At 36.5% G+C, this 21,706-nt stretch overlaps 1 protein-coding gene across 1 annotated transcript in view; it reads left to right on the top strand.

The window, feature by feature from the left end:
• The window catches only part of XRCC5 (X-ray repair cross complementing 5), a 57,321-nt gene that overhangs the window by 18,275 nt on the left and 17,340 nt on the right, over nt 1–21,706 (top strand). The window contains exons 9-16 of the mRNA XM_015831175.1: nt 1,640–1,752; nt 3,837–3,899; nt 4,622–4,759; nt 6,326–6,416; nt 8,339–8,472; nt 10,512–10,708; nt 13,146–13,239; nt 15,198–15,267. Coding sequence (XP_015686661.1) covers nt 1,640–1,752; nt 3,837–3,899; nt 4,622–4,759; nt 6,326–6,416; nt 8,339–8,472; nt 10,512–10,708; nt 13,146–13,239; nt 15,198–15,267 — 900 coding nt within the window. The remainder of the gene's footprint in view (nt 1–1,639; nt 1,753–3,836; nt 3,900–4,621; nt 4,760–6,325; nt 6,417–8,338; nt 8,473–10,511; nt 10,709–13,145; nt 13,240–15,197; nt 15,268–21,706) is intronic.

Genomic DNA, 21,706 nt, shown 5'->3' with positions numbered 1-21,706 from the left:
TTATTATTATTATTATTATTATTATTATATGCATACCAGAGAGGAGTCATCTTTTGCCATTTGTACTAATGGAAGGAATGACATCAATAGAAAAAACTAATTGGATTTCACTATGTAACACACTTCTTGCTTTTTTTCTTTAAACATAGAAATTGAATGCTGAAAAACTGGACTGCTCCACCCCCAGTAAAGCAGCATTTGTGAGCCCCGTTCTTCCCTCTCCCTATGAAATTGTTTGCTCTTCTTCTCATTGCATCTCTAGTTTCTTCAGAGTGCCCCTTTGAGATGTCTTAGACATTCACACCTAAAGGGTTTTAGATATTCCACAAAAATGTCTTAGATCTCCAAGGGCTTTAGGCGACAGGTATCAATTTATGTGAAATCGCGCAACGCAAATAAAAGGGTAGCCCTGCTGTTTTTCAAAGCTAAATAATAAAAGAAGAGAAAATTTAGAAAAAAGAACTGCATATTTGCTCAGTGGATTCTTTGTTTTTTCATGGGACACCAGTGTATCTTACTGCCTTTTGTTTTGTAAATTCCTGCGAGGGCTTTTCTGAATCTTCTGCTGATTTGTTTTGCCACTGATTCTAATTTTGCAAAAGAAAAGAATAAAAAATTAGTTCACCTAGTGAATATGGCAGAATAAGAGTGTGAAAATGATTCACACATAAATTGTTCTCAGCGTGGAAGACCTCATTTCGTGCCTGAACCAAAACATGTAATCTGGATATGGAACAAAATGGAGATGCTTTGTTCTGGATAAGGATCAAAATGTAGTTTGGGAGGATAAGTGGTAGTGGTGGGGGCTGAGGAGCCAAGGATGGTGATAGCTGAGAGGAGTTAGGGAGGAAGGAAAGTCAATACTCTGAAAAATCAGGGATGGTAGTAGGATACAAAACTTTAGGAACTGCTTACAGGAGAGAGGAGCAAAAGCATATCGGTGTTGCCCTACTTACTCTATAAAATCACTGTGGGATCCCTGCAAGTTTTATCTGACCCAAACACAGTTGTTTCAGGTTTTGTTTCTGCCGAACTGTGACCAATCTTTGGCAGAACTTCGAAATGTGATTGTTTTGAGCTCAAAATGAAACCCACTTTCCATTTTGTGTGCACCCTGTGGCATAAACATTAGGATGAAATATAGTAAGTCAAAGCAAGCAGATGTACGATTTGTAACAGAATAAGTTAGTGTGATATGCATTCCAGGAAGGAGAGAATTAAAAATGGCTTTGGGATATGTGCGCATAATTAAACATACCGAAGGCTTATCGAATTTTTCAAAATCATCAACCACCAAGACCATCATGTAGCAGACATTTGTATAAGTCAGTCTTCTTCCTTGTTCCCTAAATATTTTAAGTTGCAATAACTTGGTGTCAAACCTGCACCTCAGTGAAAAGAATTTTGATTGAGGCCTGTGGGTCTATATAAAAGAAATTGTGTTTAGATATTTACCACTAAGAATATTCTCTTGCCATTTTGTTCCCCTACCTTTGTTTTAGCAAAAATTCAGTCCAGTCCCATCCCAAAGGGCTTTTCCTAGAAAGCTAACTCATCTTATTGTCCACTCTCGCTGCCTGTTTTAGGTTTTCTTAGAAGAACATCCACTAACATCGGAAACCATTATTTAATTTTGTAGGATTCCGGTATGGGAGTGACATCATTCCTTTCTCTAAAGTGGATGAGGAACAGATGAAGTTCAAGACGGATGGGAAATGCTTTGCTGTCTTGGGATTCTGCCGATCTTCTCTGGTATGACCAATACTCAGGTGTTATCCAATTGCATGTTTAAAAAGGCCAGATAGATTGCTACGGATGAGTTGCAGATTATCTGATTACAAATTTGTGACAGAAATAGTGCTTTCAAATTGGTTTATATTATAATGATGTGATACGTATTCTTTCCATGTATGTTGTGTACGGTGAAGTTTTCCTCCTCCTCCTCCTCCTCCTCCTCCTCCTCCTCCATCATCCCAGTTAGAAATCTATGGATTCTGTAATAAAAAGCTTAGAACTACATGGTAAAATCTGAGAAGCCCAGAGGCTTTACTGAATCAGTTTGTCCGTGCTCATAGTTTAAATGCCCCATCTGTCTCCATAATAGAAATAATGGTAAAATAATTTATTCAACCTAATAAAGAAGAATAAAATCAGAAACCAAAATGTTAGCATTATGTAGCATTTTCAGAAGACAGCCAAAGTTGTCGCAAAAGGATCACACAAAACAAAATACACCCCGGCTGTTTCCTCACCTGCCCCATTTTGGCCTGGGCTGTAGGAGAGACCAGACCCCTAATTTCCACAGGTGTGGAAATTTACTCATGTAAATGCTTGATTGATATTTTCCACAGTGCTTGTGAGATTTTACAAATGTTCCTTATAAACACAGATTTAATGCTCTTTTGAAAAATTGCTAGGTCTGTTATTGAAACAAGGCTTAAACACTCTCTTGAGTGCAGGCCCCAGAAGACTGATTTACATGTGGAATGAGACCCAGGTTCCACCTGTGTACATTGCTGGTTACTCACTGTTGAATTCATAAACTAGCTTTCTGCAATTTTTGCCAACAAGATATTCATGTGGCTATCTTCTGTTTTGTTTTGTTTTGTTGTGGGTTTTTTGGTTCACTGTTTCTATGGTTTCTGAGACTTGCACACAAGTACTACAACTATTGCCTTGGCCACTAAGAGAATCATATCGTTCCTGTGACTGTACCATGTCACCCTTGGTTTGGAGTTTATAATGACTGTACATTTTGCCTAATCCATTCTCATTCTGACATCACTGAGTGTTGTTATTATGCATGGGCCAATCAAAACTGCTTAAATGTTTGCCAGCTGCTTTAGGGAGCTGCTGCTAGAAGATCAAAACTAGATTTCTGGATTACTTGCTGCTCATACTTTCATTTCCTTTTAGCTCTAGTTTAGGACTGATGTAGTAGAACCATTTTCCCTAAAAGGGATTTGTTTAATTAAATATTGGGACACTTGTACAACAACACTATATGTTGTAACATACATTGGTTTATTGACAGCAGTGAAGCCAAAGACAGGCCTAGAATAGACCTATAGTTGGATATAACATTGGATTTCATTGGATATAAGTCATCATATGCCTAGTAAGGTCAGTGAGCCCATTAGGGTAGCTCTGATGTAGTGGGACAGGCCTTCAAAGAGAATAGGGGTTTTTGAAAGAACAAAGAGGCAGTATTTCATGAACATAGTTTTTTTTCTAGGAAGTTACTTACTTTTGCTTTCCTGGAACTTCTCTTAGCTCCCAGTATCTTTTCCCAACTTATCATTATCATATTTCTAAATGTTTTTATGGCTGAACTAGCAGTTTTAGTTTCCTGGGAAAGTGTTTTTAGTAGGGGCTTTTAGCTTGACCCTTAAAATTCTTAAGCTTATTCATTTGTGAGGCTTTTCACATACCTTTAAGAATGGCATAGCTAAAGGACATCCCAAGAATAAGTAGGGCCAACATCTTGGATTCATTCATTCTGGGGTTTCTAGAAATTGGAAAAAGATGAGTTATCCATCTTTAGTTTACAGTTAACAGTTTGTCGATCTGTCTATCTCAGTGTTTCTCAACTTTGGCAACCTGAAGATGTGTGGACTTCAATTCCCAGAGGTCTCCAGCCAGCATCTGAGAGTTGCCAAGGTTGAGAAACACAGGTCTACACCAACTATTGTCAAGCCAACTCTTTAAAAAAGCTATAGATAGGAATATAATGCACTGTTCCATTTAATTTCAAATGCTACATTGGCCTTTTTAATGCTTGCACTTGTTTCCTTAAGGAGCTCAGTATCATAGCTAACTTTCTGGAAACATTCTAGGTTCAAACATACCGATATATGGGGTACCAAGTCCTGAAAGTCTTTGCAGCAAAGGATGATGAGGTAAAATAAACTAACCTTAATTGTGGATAAATTATTCATGTATCTTTAAATGTTCAGATTACTGAACAAAAGCTGAGTTGACATTTTCCCTTTAGTTTTGCAAAATGAAAGAAAGCTCAATTACTATAGGAGTAATGAGAACAGCATGGAGTTGAAAAACAACCCAAGAGCAAACAACAACAACAAAAAAGTATTTATTGGGTATGTGTTGGAGAGAGAGAGGATATATACCTAATCTAGAAAAGAGATAATTTTTTGGCATCTGAACTGAATAGTTCTGTCCAAAAGAGTATTTGTTCATAGGAGGATAGTCTTTTTGAGAACTGCTATAAATAGCGAATAGATGGTGACCACATGAGACTGAAATTATCCTTTCCTGAGGGGTTTTTATATGGCTCTTTTTTGTTGCGTTAACTTTTCAGCCAAAGCAACTTTGGGAAGATAATTACCATATTCATGTGTGTGTGCTTAGCACTATATAGTCCCCCCTTCATTTGAAAGATAGTACAATATGTTCTAAAGATAGTATCGTAACCCAAATCACTCTTGATTTTGTGACCTGACTGTGCCATATAATGGTTTGCTAAGCTTTTGAAGAGGCAAAGGGGAGTTAAGAGTTTAGTTCTAGGTGATAATGTGTCTTCATTTCTTTGATTCTTTGTTAATGTTTCCAATTGCTAAGTTTTAATGACATTACGAATAACTGTGGGTTTTCTTGACAGGCTGCTTCAGTTGCTCTTTCTGCCTTGATTAATGCTTTAAATGAGTTGGACATGGTGGCTATAGTACGGTATGTTTATGATCGGAGATCGCAGCCACAGGTTGGAGCAGCCTTTCCACTAATTAAGAATGAATATGAGGTAATATTGATGACTGAAGAGCTTAGGAATATAATTCAGAGCAATAACGTTTATGAAGATACGTTCCTATATTCTATTCAATCGCCTCTTGTTAGAGCAGAGAAAAATAGCACAAAATAGGGTAAATCACAGAAAGAACAAAGAATTTCAGTTTTATATTTTCAAAAGATTTTAGATCTCATCTTGGTCTAATAGTTAAGGCTTTTCATTTTGAATCTGGATCAACTTTCAGAGGAGTTTTTAAAAAGTCTTTATGCAGTTGCTGTGCCACTGAAATAAATTCTGCATCACTGTGAGGTTTGTATTACACCTAATAGTCGTCACTAAAGAATAATATAGTTCATTTTAGGGTTGGTTTTTTCCTCAGAACAACATGTGAACCCACCCTTTACGGCTTGACATTATGTATGAGTCAGGCCATTATGACTCAGTTAGCAAACCATTATGATTCATTCAAGAAGCCATTTTTGTATCCTATTATAATACTGTACAGTGGGTAGGTCCAGCAAAAATATTTGTACTGCTGTGTCATCTCTGCAGCATTTACATTTAGCAATGGGGGATGTACTAATAATTGGTTTGAATAGTTATTTTATTTTATTTTATTATTTTTATTTCTAGACCAGTCATAAAAGTAAAGTACAGCAAACATAATTAATAAAAGAAATAAAATAAAGCAAAACACCCCAACAATTAATAAAGAGAAGGATGCACCAAGTAGTTTCTAAAAACGATGACTGTCAATAAGAATTCTGCAATCTTCTTAAAAGATTTCTGAGATTTGAACAACATAGGAGGAAAGCCATAATCTCATAATAATAGGAGCAGTTAAATTAGTGTTAATTGACGCTATGAGTTTCAATGGGTATTGGCTATATACAGCAATGAGTATTATATAATAGCACGTGTAATGGAGAATCAGTTCTGGGTGCAGAAAAGTACAGCGTTTGTGTGTAAGGTTAGTCTATCAGTTGTCATCCTAAAGGGTAGTGCCCCAATTCATGCTAAAGTAAAAAAATCTCTAGGAGCAATCTAGGAGGCAGAGGCAATTATACTCTAGAAAAGGTAAGGAACACTGCTTCTGTCAGTATAAATATCTAAGGTTTGATTCATTTAGAGTGAAATTATTCAAGATGGTCACTGTCAAGTTCTTTTGATGCATAGTATCAGACATGAAAGTAAGTGATTTAAGATTGTATGAAGGATTGAATACAAGAACAAAAGTCTCTATGTATTGAGGATGGTTGATACTTCAGAGAAATACAGCACAGACCAGGATGATGATGATGATATTTTGATCCTGCAGTTTTTATAAATAACACAAAACAGCAAGCATACATAATGTTCCTTCCTCCTATTTTCTTCACAATATGAACCCTGTGACGTGGGTTGGGCTGAGAGAGAATGATGGGCCGGTCACCCAGCCTGTCTTCCTACACAATATTGAATGTTTTAATTAAATAGTAATTTAATTTCTATTATTTGGGGTTGTTGTTGTTTTAAAAAATCCACAACATGCTTTTATTCCAATTGCCTTTTCTTCCATGTTCTTCCATTTTGTTCTAGTGTTTGGCTTATGTGCAACTACCTTATATGGAAGATTTGAGACACTACATGTTTTCCTCCTTAAAAAATAATAAAAAGTGCACCCCAACAGGTGAGCTTGCATTTTGAATCACATGCCTGTTCTTATCTATTCAGAAGTAATTTCCATCCATATTAACTCTTCTTACCCCAAAGTACACAGGATAAGGTCTATAATGTGTGGCTCCTTTATTCTTTTAGAAGTCATGGCTTCTCAATATACATTCAGATGTTTAGATTATTTTCCAGATGTTTTTGTTTAGTTTTAAGCTTTCCAGCCTCTCCATTCTTTTCACTCAATTAAATTAATATTGTATATACTTTGGGTGGGGAGGAAGCAAGCATTGGCACTGATCTTAAAAGTGCCTAAGGATAATCAGGGTAATTCACCATTGTTCGACTCCAACATATCCTTTAGTTGCTATGAAAAAGAGTAATCAAATCTAGCAAGGGGAGGGCACAAAATATACTGTTCAACAGTCTGCTTCCTGGTGTCTTTCATCTGATTGAAAGAGTCCTTTGTTGTATTTGTACAAAAAATGATGGGCCTGTGATACAGTGTGTAGTCTGAGATACTTTTTTCCTGTGAATTGCGGGTCTGCCCTTCCTCTTCCTAAATTATTACTGTTACTCTCCCGGACACATTAAGATTGGTCTTGGTATGTGTGTGTGTTTCTTATTAGCAGCACTATGCACTGAGACATTATCAAACCAGTATTCCCTTTGTAACTGGGTTCTCTCTATCATTTAAAAGATTGAAACCATTTAAATGGTTGGTTATGTAGAAATGTAGTTAGAGGATTGTTATGTTACAATTAGCAGTTTGGGAGTGATTATGAGCTCTAAACTGTTGTTTTTTTAAAAAAAAGATGAAAAAAAGATTGTTCCTTATACTAAATGTAGTTGGTATAAACTACACTCCTAAAGTAGAATACTGTAGTGTTAAAAATATATTTAGGAATAAAAGCTATCAGATGAAGCTTTTTCTTAATGGGAGAAATGAGAATGCTGTGATCAGAAGAATGAAGATAATCTTTTGAAGATGCTTGACATTAAAGTAATTCCTTTATTTGTATTTAAAAACAACATATAGTGAGATACACATGGCAGAAAAATAGAATGAAACAAAGCAGAAAAGTGATATCTTGCAATATTTGTGCAGAAAATCCTAAGAATTTAGCTTTATAAGCAAAACAGGGATGATGTCAGGAATATCTAGAAATTGCCTATTGATTATATTCATTGCATGTACTTCTGTGCTTCTCTTTTTAGTTTAGTTTGATTTGGCCTATTTATTACCTATAATAGGGTTGTACTAGAACTTGGGAGACAGAGATTCAAGTATCCACTCAGTGGTCCAAATTGGATCAGTTATAATACACCCATTCTCAGCCCATCAAACTCAGTAGAATTTAGTTTTAAAAATTTAAGAATTTTTGTTATAGGGATAAAAATTGAAAACCAAATGTTATGTATACAAATGACACATGGTCTGAATCTGTTAGGACTAGAAAGAGGAGGAAGCTGCAGCAGCATTCTGGAAGAGTTTTCTCCTTCCCCCAAAGAAAGAAAGAAAATACCTGATCTTTTATGATAGATTTCCTAAAACACAGGCCCCCCTCTAGGTTTGTGGAGTTCATCTCCCAGAATTCTCCTTCTAGCTTGGCCATTCCTGAAAATTCTTGAGCTCCACACATCTGGAGAGGGTCAGGTTGGAGAACACGGTCTTCAAAGATGAGTCAAAGTATAGTACCACTCTTTAGGCAAGCCTTTAAATACTAATGGTTTTGCTGCATGCTCTTTGCATTTTTATTGCTTTTATCTTGTATCTTTATTATTTCTACTTTTGTTGTGTCTATGCTATGAATTGCTATGCTATGAAATGTTAAATATGAACAGAATATAGTGTATACATTGAGTAAATAAATATATAAAATGGCAGAAAAATCTGTTGCATCTTATTAACTATTTCCCTATCTATATTTGATCATCCAGAGGATCAGCTGTCTGCAGTTGACTCCCTGATTGATTCTATGTCTTTAGTTTGTGAAGATGATAGTGAAGGGACCATTGTGGATATATTTAAAACCAGCAAATTCCCAAATCCTCTGTTTCAAAGATTGTACCAGGTAAGATCCTAAAACTTTCCCTCGTTCTTCTCAGCCAGATGGGTTATGTAACCAATTGGGTTCATCTTGTGTGAATTGACTGGTTTTTCCCCCCCACCAATATAATCTGGGAAAACTCTATTGGGGCCTGCAGGTGTCCAGCAGTCACACTATAGCTGTGTGAATTAATCTACCTTATTGCCTTCCTTACATGCTCTGGGCCCATCTTGATAAACAGAAACAACACAGAACCCCCACAGTTCCCTCATTTCCTGGGCTCCATTTTCTGAGTTTGTGAACTGCTCATTATGCTAAAAAAATCCCAATTGTCTAATAGACCAAAAGAATGATTTGAATTTAGTACCTGGAAAGATGATTAGACAACTCTTTGAATACATGTGAGGAAATAAAGTATGTTAGTATAAAACTGAAGTTGGGGGATTTCTTTCTGAGATCCCCCCCCTCCTTCATCTGCCATGAGGGTGGAATCAGCATCATGTCTGAATCAAATAATAGCATGACATATTAAACTTCGTGAGTTTTAATTTATGTTTACTGAAAGACAAAATTTCAGGGGTTGCACAACACACTCTATAACACAGTACGTAGACCACACTGGCTGGGTTTTCACAACTTGTTAAACTATCCAATCCCACCCCCCCAAACCTCTGGTCTAGGTTTAGATTGATTCAGATCATTTAATTATTAATGAGAGCGGAGTCAGTGGAAAGGCAAAGCCTTCTATTTAAAATAGTAGGAGTAAATAATAAAAACAACCACAACAATGTTAATATCAGTAAAGGAATTAAAATTTATAAGAACATAAGTAATATCCTCAACCACCAAACCCATCAACATCTTCTGAATACCTTTGCATGTATGAAATACCCAAGTTAATCTATAATCCAAAATAAAAAGGGAGAGGGACCCACCACTTTATTGGAACTGGTTCTTACCCAATTTATATTAACATCCCTGTTGATAACAAAATAAATTATAATAGCATGAAACAAGCTCCTCTATACAAGAATGAAGTACGATCATTATTGCCGTAAAAAGCATTATGTTTTATTGATTTTATAGTAAATTATTTGATTGTTGTGAGTCATTGAGGATTGGGTGATATCCAGGTTTAATAAATAATTATTATTATTAGCATACTGTACTTTCAGTTTACCCCAGATTCTTTGTGGTTGCAAATTAGCAATGTATATTGACACAATGCTGTGTTTGTGTATTTTTGTGCATCAGGAATCACATATTACAGCAATTCACATAAGCTATGTAGCATTTCCTCCTGCAATACTTAATCCAGTGACTCCCAAATAGACTAGCCTATGCACACATCCCTTCATTACTTATTCTAGTGTCAAAGGAAAAACATGAAGAATACATAGAAGAATTCCACATTTCAGTATTGCAAAGACTGGGCAGCTTCATGGGAATTACTGTAGAGGAGTTGAGGGCTTCACAGGTGAATCTAAATGTGAGAAGCTTTAATCGTGTATTTTTTTGCCTTATCAGGAAATATATGATAGAACTAAATTCTGATGCGGCAATATTTTTATTATTGTATTCTAGTTTCAGTCCAGTGTTTCAATATTAGTTTCACAAAAGTTTAAGTAAAAGATAAATTCTTTAAGCTTCTTCTTGAACTTCAACAAAGAAGGAGAAGTTCTACCTTCAATGGGAAGTTGTTCCATGGTTTTTATTCATTTATCAGGTGTCTTTACAATTTTGGGTAATCTAATGTGGATTACCCCAATGAGAGTTTGACATGCTGACAATAATGAGCATGAAGGTTTGCAATATTTTAAACCTTTCATCACAAACCATATCACACAACATCACCCACTTTCAGAATATAGTCGAGGACAAGTTCATATTTGTCCTCTACAGCAATCTTACTCTGTATTCATCAAAAGGTATCTTCCATCATAACAAGAAAAACGCAAAATATATCTTTCATTGATTGATTGAGTCATAGATAGATTGATTCATAGATAGATCCATTGATTTACTGATTTGGCATTGCTTATTCTCTTGTGATCTTTCATCAGTGTCTGCAACATAAAGCTTTTCATCCTGATGCACCTCTACCCCCCATTGAAAACCACCTCTTAGACATGTTGGAGGCTCCTCAGGAAGTGGCAAAAAAATGTAAGGCTCCCCTTCAGAAAGTAAAAGCTCTTTTTCCCTTGAAGGAGGGAGGCAAAATAAAAGAGCAGAAGACAGCTCAGTCCATCTTCAAAGACAAGTGAGTTAGCAGCACTGCAAAAATAGTTCTTTAGTTGTTTATCGTCTTTCATCTCCTCTGGTACTTCTTTCTGTAGGGGGCACATTACTGCCTCTTGGCTATTTGGGCTGGTCCCAAGTGCTTGTTCAATAGCATGGTATAGAAAGAAGCTCTTAATGTTCTAATTGTATGTAAAGCTTCTGTCTTTTGCATCCTTAAAGACTTAATGCCCAGCTAAAGCTCTCTAGTGGAACAACAGCAAGTGGCAGTATCTGGCTGAACAGGGCTGGACTTGGATAGTCAATACTTGGATGAGAGACCACCAAGAATTCTAGGTCTAGGCTGGTCTGGAAAATAAGGCATAACAAAGATCCCTGAATGTTTTGGGATGGCAGATCCTTTTTTTGTCTTACAAACAGTGCTTTTTTTCTAAAAAAAAAAAAAAAAAAAAAAAGGTGCCGGAATTCACACACGTCATACAACCCGCCTTGTCTACCCTACAAGGTTCCATCCAAAAAAGGTGCCAGAACTCCGTTCTGGGCGTTCTATGAGAAAAAAAGCCCTGCTTACAAATATGCATTTTATTTCTCTGAAGTATATCTCGAAGCTTATAGATCTCCAGCAATGGTCAAGCCTCTTTAAATTTGCCAATGGCATTATGGGGAACAGTTTTTTCCTACAAACAAATAAGCATCTTAAGTTTGTTTAAGGCTTAATGTACTTTTTTTTTTTTTTTGAAAATTCACCTACCCACCTAAACATAGGGTAGAAATATTCATACCCCAGCTTTGGAAGGATATACATCTCTGCTCCAAAAAAATCCAGATGCTGATATGTAAGGGGCAGTCATTAAACTTTTCCTCAGAGCTAAATTGGACTTGCTCTTTATAATGAGTTTATACTATAAGTTTCTACACAGTACTTCAGGGGTTTAGCCCAGTTGCACAAGAATAATGAAGGATCAACACATTCTGGAGACATGGAATTTTTTTCCTCACAGGAAAGGAAAATCTGGCATGAAAGCAAAATCTTCCATCTGCATATCCTGTACTAGAAAAAAAATAGGGGACCAAGCCACAAGCAAGTCTTTTGTCATAGTTATATGTGTACATAATGTTCGTTTCTTCTGTCTAATGGAGAGAAGGTACAGATAATGACAATAAAATTGCATCTTGCTAAACCCTAAGGCTTGTTTTTAGGAAGCAAATTTGGATGTTCTTGAAGGTCATCCAACACAAGAGCATATTTAATTGGGAGTTTTTCTCATAAGTACTGACAACTGCAAAAAGATGTTTAATAAGCTCTTAGGTATGCTAATCTGAAAGATGGTTTAGAAGTCATACCGGGCTTCTGTGTACAGAAGTACTTGGTAGCTATCAGTTTGAAAATGAGAACTAGCAAATTACATTAGAAGGGTAAATAGATTTTTTCCTTAAATATAAATTTCCCATTATTGCTAATGTCAATTTAAACATTAAAAAAGAATCGGGCGTGATTGCAAAGTACTGTTAAGGTGTGCATATATATACACATGTCTAGAGGTTATATTAGTAAAATACAGAGACAATAATATTTGATTTTCAAGTATTCGGAAAAAGCATTCTGTAGCCAGTGCTGTAGTTCGGATGGACACTCATCATTCAGACATCAGATTTGATTCCTTATTTTTCAGAATAAGCTCTGAAACAAAGTATAATTTGGAAGGAGCTTAAAGGAGAGTTGAATGCTACTTTACAATGCCTTGGTAAGGCCACACTTGGAATACTGCATCCAGTTTTGGTCACCGCAATGTAAAAAAGATGCTGAGACTCTAGAAAGAGTACAGAGAAGAGCAACAAAGATGATTAGGAGACTGGAGGCTAAAACATATGAGGAACGGTTGCTGGAATTGGGTATGGCTAGTTTAATGAAGAGAAGGACGAAAGGGGACATGATAGCAGTCTTCCAATATCTCAGGGGCTGCCACAAAGAAGAGGGTGTCAAGCTATTCTCCAAGGCACCTGAAGGCAGGACAAGAAGCAACGGGTGGAAACTGATCAAGGAGAGAAGCAACCTAGAACTAAGGAGAAACTTCCTGACAGTTAGAACAATTAACCAGTGGAACAACCTGCCTCCAGAAGCGGTGAATGCTCCAACACTGGAAGTTTTTAAGAAGAGACTGGACAGCCATTGTCCAAAATGGTATAGGGTTTCCTGCCTGAGCAGGGGGTTGGACTAGATGACCTCCAAGGTCCCTTCCAACTTTACTATTACTATTATTATTATTATTGTTGTTGTTGTTGTTACTACTACTACTACTATTACTATTATTATTATTATTATTATTATTATTATTATTATTATTATTATTATTATTATTATTATGTATCTTCTAAAACTATTCTCACAGTAGATGTGATTACTAGATAGTTTATCTTAGGAAGAATTTCTTCAGATTGATGGCTTTATCTTCTTCCAGTAATGAAGATGGCCCCAATGCTAAAAAGGCAAAAACAGAAGATGGTGAAGCCAGTTTCGGGATTGCAAGCCTCTCTGAAGGCAATGTGATTACAGTAAGTACTCTTGGCAAAGATTCTGCCGTAGAAGAGGTTAGATTGGCTACTGTGTTAAAGATGTCTTTTCTTGATGAGGCAAGCAAGTACCGAGAACTGGATGATTGGCCTATTTCCTAGGCCATATCCAATGTCTCTTTGGTCATTTTTTCCCCATATAGGTATCCAATATAATGATTGAAAGAGTGTTGTAGATTATTAACCCTCAACTGGGTAAACTGAAGTGCCTATGAATGGTTTCCTCATAATGTGCCTTGTGAACACACTTTCAATTTCAAATGCAGTAGCTTTAGTGATTAACAAAGCATGCAAACTACATCCTATTCTGCGAAACCATGATCTCTCTTTAAGTATACATTTTCTTTAAAAAAAACACATTTAAACGGAATATTTACAAGAACACAAAATAGTTCCTTAAATAATTCAGCCTTCTATGGATTTAGAACCATTAGTTGTATGCTTCCTCAGCAGAAAGATGTATATAGTGTAGAGATGGGATTGTGGCAAATGCTGTTCAGTATAAGGGAATGCAAAGTGATGCATGTGGTCTCTGAAGACCCAATTACATGCATGGATCTTAACATACATGTTCATGGTTACAAGTATTGATGATTCTGTATCGTATCCCAAATCACAGACAAGTGCCTTAAATACTTGAAGAAATGACGAACGATGTTTGTGAGTTTTCCTGATGCATCTATTTGTCCCTTGTATAACACACAATTCTGGACTTGATTGGCATTGGCTCTTCTGCTGCTGCTTCTGCTGCTTTGTCAGTTTTGGCTCCTGGAGACTGCTTGAACAAGTCCCCACAGTTTTCTTGGCAAAGTTTTTTTTTTTTTAAGTGATTTGTCATTGCCTGCTTCCAAGGACTGAGTGAATGTGATTGACTCAAGGACACTATTTCACTCTTTACAGTATTAAACTAATAAAGGAGAATATTTGTACCTCAGGGTTGACATGAAGGGTCCTTGGTGCTCTCTGAGCTTGCTTGTTTTCTTGCAGACGTTAACGTCATCAGGGCTAGTAAGGAGTGCAGTTTGCTGTCAGTTTATAGTTTATCTATGCTGATCTGCGTGCTGATTAGATTAACTCCAAGGTTAACATCAGACCAACAATCGAATAAACAATACCCCAATCAAGAAACCGCCAAAGAAGCCAACAGCAAACAAAGAATCTCTAAGACCACCACTAGAATATAAACTGACAGCAAACTGCACTCCTTACTAGCCCTGATGATGTTACCTAGTATGGGTAGTGAAACGTCTGAAAGAAAATAAGCAAACGCAGAGAGCACCAAGCCCCACCCCCCTTACAGTATTAAAAAAATAAAACAATTGTTCCCCATATAAGAATGTTTTACGTAGCCCTTGTTTGAAATTAGCCCTTACATGTAATTGGTGGAAACTAATTTTTGGTTTCTGTATCAATTCTATGTATTCAGTGAAATACATTATTTCCTCTCTTAATTCCTATAGGAGCTATCTATGGTTTAGTCTTTTCTTCACCTGTTATAGTTCACATTTTGGAATGTCTGAGTTTAAAATATTCCGAGAAAGCCACATGGATGTTTGCTCTTCTAACATTAGATGGCTAGGGCAACTATTTTGTATCCATTTGGCTGATATGCTTGGCTTGTAAATAAGCATAAGCAAGAATGAATAATTAACTTGCACTTTGGGAAAAGTTGCATATGAAAGCAACACAAACCTTTCTTGTAATCTTTAGACAGTATGACAATTTCAGGTGAGGGCGTCATATTGTAGATTCATCTTACAGAGCTCTTCCTTTCAAATCCTGTTTTGACCAAGACATTGCACTTTATGAGTATCTAAAGCCCTATTTGATTTAGCTAGAAATGAGAAAGGTCAGAATTAAGCTTTGTATTTCATTAAAATTTGGAAGAAGGCTATAAAAGCTGGGGAAGAGGACGTGACTCTAACTGAAGTATTTTGTAGGTTGGAAGTGTCAATCCAGCAGAAAATTTCAGAGTACTAGTGAGGAAGAAGAATGCTGACTTCAAAGAAGGTAAATGGAAGTTCATTTATTTGAATGAAAAACATTGGCAATACTCCTGGGATCCAAGTGTCCTGACTCCAAAATTGCCATTTTTAAAACTATTCAACCATGAGAATAGTGTTAAGTGATACTGAGATTTAGTGCAGAAATCTTTCTAAGTCCAGGTGAGTCATACCGGTATGTTCCTCGATGTTAACTATTTTAATTGAATCCCTTATCTTTCTTATCTTGAAGAAGTAAGGAAGTATTAGAAAAGTATTGTAAAAAATATTGGAAGTATTGGGAAAAAATGAATCTCTTCACTTATAATAAACTTATGTTATCTGTTTAGCACTATTTATTTAGAATTTAATCCTACTTTTAGTAGGATTTTCCTATAGCACGTTTATATAGGAGTATAGTTCTAAATTTCTGCAATAATATATATCTAATGTATATACACTGTATATTATCCTACATTTTCTAAAAATGTAATAAATAATAAATTGTTGGTTTAGTTTCAGTAAAAGCCTTTTGTAACATATTCAAAACACAAGATATATAAGAATTGTTTTCTATATGTATTGCTTTTCAACATTTCTAGATAAATGTATATTATTTTTATAGAATCTAAGATGTGACTTAGTAGTTGATTAAGGATAATGGCTACATTATGCAGACATCTTTTTTTAAAAAAGAGATATTACCACCAATTTTAAATAAGAATTGCTTCAAATTTGTACTCTGGGTGGTGTATAAATAAAGCATTAAAACTTAAAAACAGTATATAAAAAGAGGCAAATATTATTAAAATTCATTGTAAGAAATTAATTAAAAGGCAAGGGGAGGGCTTTCATAGCACTAACCAGCCTCACAGCTCTTTGCTCCTCTGTGCACCTCAAGGTTTACTTTATAAAAGATTTACTTTTATGATGAGATTAATTTATGATGATTTAGTTTTCTGCATATACAAACATGATGGCATACTCTCCAAAGCTTTTTTTTTTTTTTTTTTTACAATTCTGTCTGATCCACAAGAGTACACAAATACTGCTGGAACTGCTGCTATTTTAATCAAATCAAGCAGCAGAAATGTGGTTAATTCAAACACAGGGTTCGATGTGCACATACACAAAGCTTGGCTAATGAAATAAATAGAGCATTAGGATGATTAGATCTGCAAGAAAGGGCATTTTTAACATGCATTTATTAAAGTAAATTCAATAATGAGAAACTGCTCAGTTGTCTCAGAAGCATTTGATGTCTGTGCTTAATGTCTTGCATACCTAACACTAATTTACCAACAATTTACAGAATGGTTTATAATTACAAGGAAGCTTCTGTCAATTGTGTTCACCTTCTCATTAAGAAAAAGAATATGGTGATATTCTTAAAGATTCCTATTTGGTAAATGAGAATTTTACATTATAAATAGGGAAACTTAGCTTCAAATACAATCTACTAAATACATTATGTTAACTTCCTGAACTAATGTATTTTCATTATTATCTTAAGGATGCAATTAATCAAGTTAGTTTTCTTCTGATAAATGTTTTTTTTTTCCATTTTATGTGGAAAAAATGTAAAAAGAGTGGAAATATTTTTTTTTCTTTAAAAAGAAATCTCCCTTGTCCATAACTTGGGAATACATTTTACTGTACAAAATATTTCTGGTGAGATTCTCAGACATTGTTGCTTTCCCTCTTTTGCAACAGCTTAAATATGGCCTACTGAAATTTTTAAAACGCGTTGGCAGTTTGTATGTATGTGCTTCCAAAATTGGCCGTGGATTTTTTAGATCCTCACTCTGAAATGGCCCTGAAGGGTAATGGTGGAAGGTGGGGGGGTAGCTATACCTGAAGAACAAAGAGTGTTTTATAGCCCTATAAACATATATTTGTGATACAAAAAAAACATGATGAAGACCAGACAACAATTGCATTTCTAACTTGCAAAATATAGAAGGCAATAAAAAAGAGGGTGAGCAAAATATGAAAATCACAGCCTCAGAATCAAAATTGAAATGGGACAAGAAATATTATATATTACCCTAGTTTGTATAACACATTGAACCATTAATTAAAACACTATCCATTCTCTATGTTCTAACCTGTCTTGGTTCAAGTGGCTAGCAGGCTCTGCGTGTTTGACTGTCTTTTAATGGACCCTTTTTTTGCGGTGCTTTTTTGTATTATTATGATTGTATGATTTGCTTTTACATTCCCAAAGTCATCACAGAAGTGGACAGCCTTGTACATTTCTAAAGTAAATAAAGCATCCATGCAGCAGTCCAGCATGTACATTGTGGTTACAATCTGATGCTGGGTTGAAAATAATACATTGGATTTATTTTCAGTAGCTTTAACAGCCATGAAAATAGGTCAGGTGGACCAAAACGAATTGGAGGTAACTTAAGAAGTGGCAATAGATCAGTGGTTCTCAACCTTTTTAATGCCGTGACCCCAATCGGTTGTAAGTCGAGGACTAAACCGGTCGTAAGTCGAGGACTAAACCGGTCGTAAGTCGAGGACTAAACCGGTCGTAAGTTGAGGACTTTCCCTGCCCGGGAGCGCCGCGCATGCGTGGTTCCGCCCCCTGCGCCGGCCGAGGCGTAGCTGGCAAGCAGCAGAGACGGAGCAGGCCGACCACCAGCTGGCCCAGCTCAAGGGAGGTAAGGCACCCGCCGGAAAAGGGGAAAAAATGGCGGACAGCCTTGCTTGGCGACCCCCGTGAAATGGTCGATCAACCCCAAATGGGGTCGCGACCCATAGGTTGAGAACCACTGCAATAGATTAACATGATGTAAAAAGCAATGATGCAGGGGGAAAATAGGCAATGATGGAGGATAAGCAGTGAAATAAAGTGAAGATAAAGATTGAAGGCCAACTCTGGTGACTATCTCAACGTCCCCATGTTGTTTTCCTGGCAATGTTCTTCTGGAGTGATTTCTTTCTTTCTTTTTTTCTTTTGCTTCCTAGTCTTGTTACAATTTATTAACCAGGTTTTGTTAGCTTCTCAAGATCAGCTAAAGTTAGCTAAACAATGCTGCTTCTTGTGACACTGGAATAAGATGAGAGGCAAATTAATGCACTGAGTTCTATGGCAGCTTGGAAGATAATATAAGTGAATTGACTTCAGGGAGAAGTATCTTATAAATGCTAAGAAGTGGTGATAGATGAGTTGTCCTGGACTAAATTGAAACCAGTGTTTGTGAAGCCCTCTCAGCTACTGAGTGGTGAGTAAAAGTTGCCAAGATTTTTTTTTAAGAGGACAGTGTTTTAATAATTTTAGCAAATGGTTCCTAGTGCCATGCATATCTGTATTTGCTGGATTTGATTTCATGTCATTGTATCACCAACTGTGATGGAAACCAGTGAGCTGCTGACTGACAAGTAGTAGCCCATCATGTCTAAAAGCTCTTAATTAAGAAGGGCTGTCCTAACCTTTTTTAGACAATTTTTGGAGCCCAAAACCAGATTCCCTGAGACCTGCACCCCAAAAATGGGTGAGACCATGAACTTGTGAGTAAGACCCAAAGGGAGAAATTAAGTGAGAATAGAGGTAAAATGGTGGAGTGCCAATTAACCTTTTAAACCCAGATTAAAGAATCTTTTTTTCTTCTTCTCAAGAACTACCTGACATCTACTAAGGGGATTGTACTAATGATGAGAGGCTGAAATAAGAAATGGGTGGTGCCATATTTACTTTTTAATTTTTTTCATCTCTTTTTCTTTTGTCTTTTCTAAAAACCATGCTTCTGGGGGGGAGGTTAAACAGCTTTTACTAGAGACTTGAGGCCTTCTCTTGTAGATGGTTTTGGAAATTCATCTCAGGATTATAGCTTTCATTTCTCTGGTGTAATATACACAGAGCCAAGATTTCTGCATGGTGTATTTCATCTGGCACATTTGGAGTGTGCCGTATATATATAGCATATGGACCCTAAATTTCTGCAGAGAAGATATAATCCAGTTTTGGCTTTGCGGGATGAAGGATATGGCCAAAAATGTATTAAAAATGCCTTCACAAATACAAGTTATAGGGTAATGTTAATAATTGAAAACAAGCTTTAGAGTAGTTTGCTTACCATTATTGATCATCATTACTGACAAATCTATGGTGACTTTCCAAGGAGTCCTTGAACAAAGTTGAAAAATTAGTTTGATTTTTAAAAAAACCCTCTTCTTAGTCTAAAACATTGAGGACTAGAACTTCATGTGAAGAAAATCTACCTACTGAGCTTTCCAAAAAACCTGAATTCAGCTAGAAATTGAATGATTTGTCAGTGCTGTAACTACATTATACTGGAAGAAGATGTAAAGCAGTGACCCTGTCCACCACCCACTTAACAGGGAAGATAAAAGATTCTTGGACTGAGTGCAGGAAGTGCTTATATAGGGACAAGTACAAGGAGATAGAAGAGTGTTAGGCAGAAGGAATGGAGAGATGGAGGAATACAACACAAAAACTTCATCTGTCTCAAATAAATGAACACTGGATGAGAAGGATAAGAAGACAGTGTGATAACTGAAGAAGGCTTAACACCAATAATTGAATGGATGGCAATACTGATGAGAATATAAAAATAAATAAAATAAAGGATTGAGTTGGATGTGAAAGGAGGCTAGAGGAGAATTGGAAAAACTTAAGACAGAGAAAGCCAAGAGTGAGAATAAAACAGATGTATTGGAAAGGATTATTAACAAATCCTAACGGAACAGGCTCCTGGCATTAGAACAACTAGAGCAACTAGAGAGATCAACATGAGCCATTAGAAGTTAAGTGGCCAAGAACAGCAGTGGATTTTGGTAACACTCCTAAGCCCTGACAGCTAGTTGGATGGCTGCTGAGGAAAGTGAAGAAATGGAGTTGGTGCCAGTCGAGAATAAATTGTCAGCTCATATTCCTGTGGTCAGTGAGGATCAATATGAGAGCACAAATAATCACTTCTGGCTTGCCATCGGTCCTATGTAGTGGTAGGGAAACACAGGAAACCCTAGCCAGCTATGAAAGACCTATTTCAGAGACTATGGGAAGGAAATGGGAGAGCAGAAGTTCAGTGACTGCAAGAAGCGGCTTCGGGGCCCAGATTTCAAAGGAATCATTTCAAAGAGACTCTGTTTTAATTGGCTCACTATATGTCTGCCTGGGAATTTACTCCTGCAGTGTTCAAGATTGTTGTCAAGATTAATATAGCTGGAAAATCCAAGAAGTGGGAACCACGTGGATTTCAGAAACATATCTTGATTGCTAGTTAGGGGTAAAAATATAATCTTGTGTATTAACAAGCAGTAATAATCTTACTTACTGTAGTGTGTGCTTAAAACTAAGCATAGTACGGGTAAATCAGTAAAATAGAATATAAACCAACTTAAACAAAAATTGGACACAATATGCTACCTCTTTGGGAGAACTCTAATGCTGGCAAAGGTGAAAGGAAAGAGAAGAAGAGAATGATCAGCAGCAGGTGAATGGATTCAGTTATGGTGGCAATGAGTGCATGGTTGGAAGAGCTGAAGGACCAGATTAGCAGTACCAGGTTGGGAACAGATCATGCTGGAGGAGATCTATGTAGTTCACTAAGAGCTGACAACAACCTGATGGCATATAATCAATAAACCACCACTCCCCCCTCCACAAACACATATTATCAACATAAGACAGTTCCTCATTCCAGCCTAATCCTAGTCTAAAGCTACATCAACTATTGTCAAGGAAAATTCTTCCAACATTACTAAGGTCATCAATTTGAGTTGGTGTTGAACAGGTCCTCAGCTTCCTTTACCCATCTACTTTTCTGAAATATTCAATAATGGATTGAGGTTTCTGTTGGAGTCATGTTAGCATATTTCACAGTGGATTGAAACTATCAAATTGTTTCCCCTTATTTAGTACATAGAGAGAATTATACCGTTCCAGGTTTCGGTTCCAAAAAGTAGCTACAAAGAATGCTGTCACTTAAGTGGCTAAGTATTCTTCAGAAGGGGAGCATGTTGTTGTTTCAGTGGGGAAGTTGGTAGATCAAAATGAACTTGAAAATTCATTGACAATTGGGAGTGCCTTCACAATAAAGACTTCTATACTTTCCTGATGCCTGGGGTTTTAATTTAACACATCACTGAAGAGGCAGCACTCTAGAAATAGGGGGGAGGGGGGGAAACAGCAGGATTTCATTTTTATTGCTGCAGTTTATAAGAAATTATAATTTATGACAGGATCATTAGGTATGGAGGGGATGAACTTAGAAAGAATCTGACTAGTCTATAAAGGAAGCAGCACTGGTACATCCTGGCCCAGTTTCTTTTTTGCTGCAGGTCAGTATAGCTGTTGCCGTTATTGGATCACATTAAGTGTTACAAAATAAGTGTTATGGTCCCCGAATTAGCATCCAATTAATATGGATTAATAGGTACATGCACTATATGGGTTGCTTCAAATAGTGCTCCGGTGAATTCTAGGGATTCACCAG

This window comes from Protobothrops mucrosquamatus, unplaced genomic scaffold, assembly GCF_001527695.2.
Source record: "Protobothrops mucrosquamatus isolate PMUCROS unplaced genomic scaffold, P.Mucros_1.0 scaffold_254, whole genome shotgun sequence".
In the NCBI taxonomy this organism is placed as follows: Eukaryota; Metazoa; Chordata; class Lepidosauria; order Squamata; family Viperidae; genus Protobothrops; species Protobothrops mucrosquamatus.
This window is presented reverse-complemented; position numbering and strand designations above follow the sequence as displayed.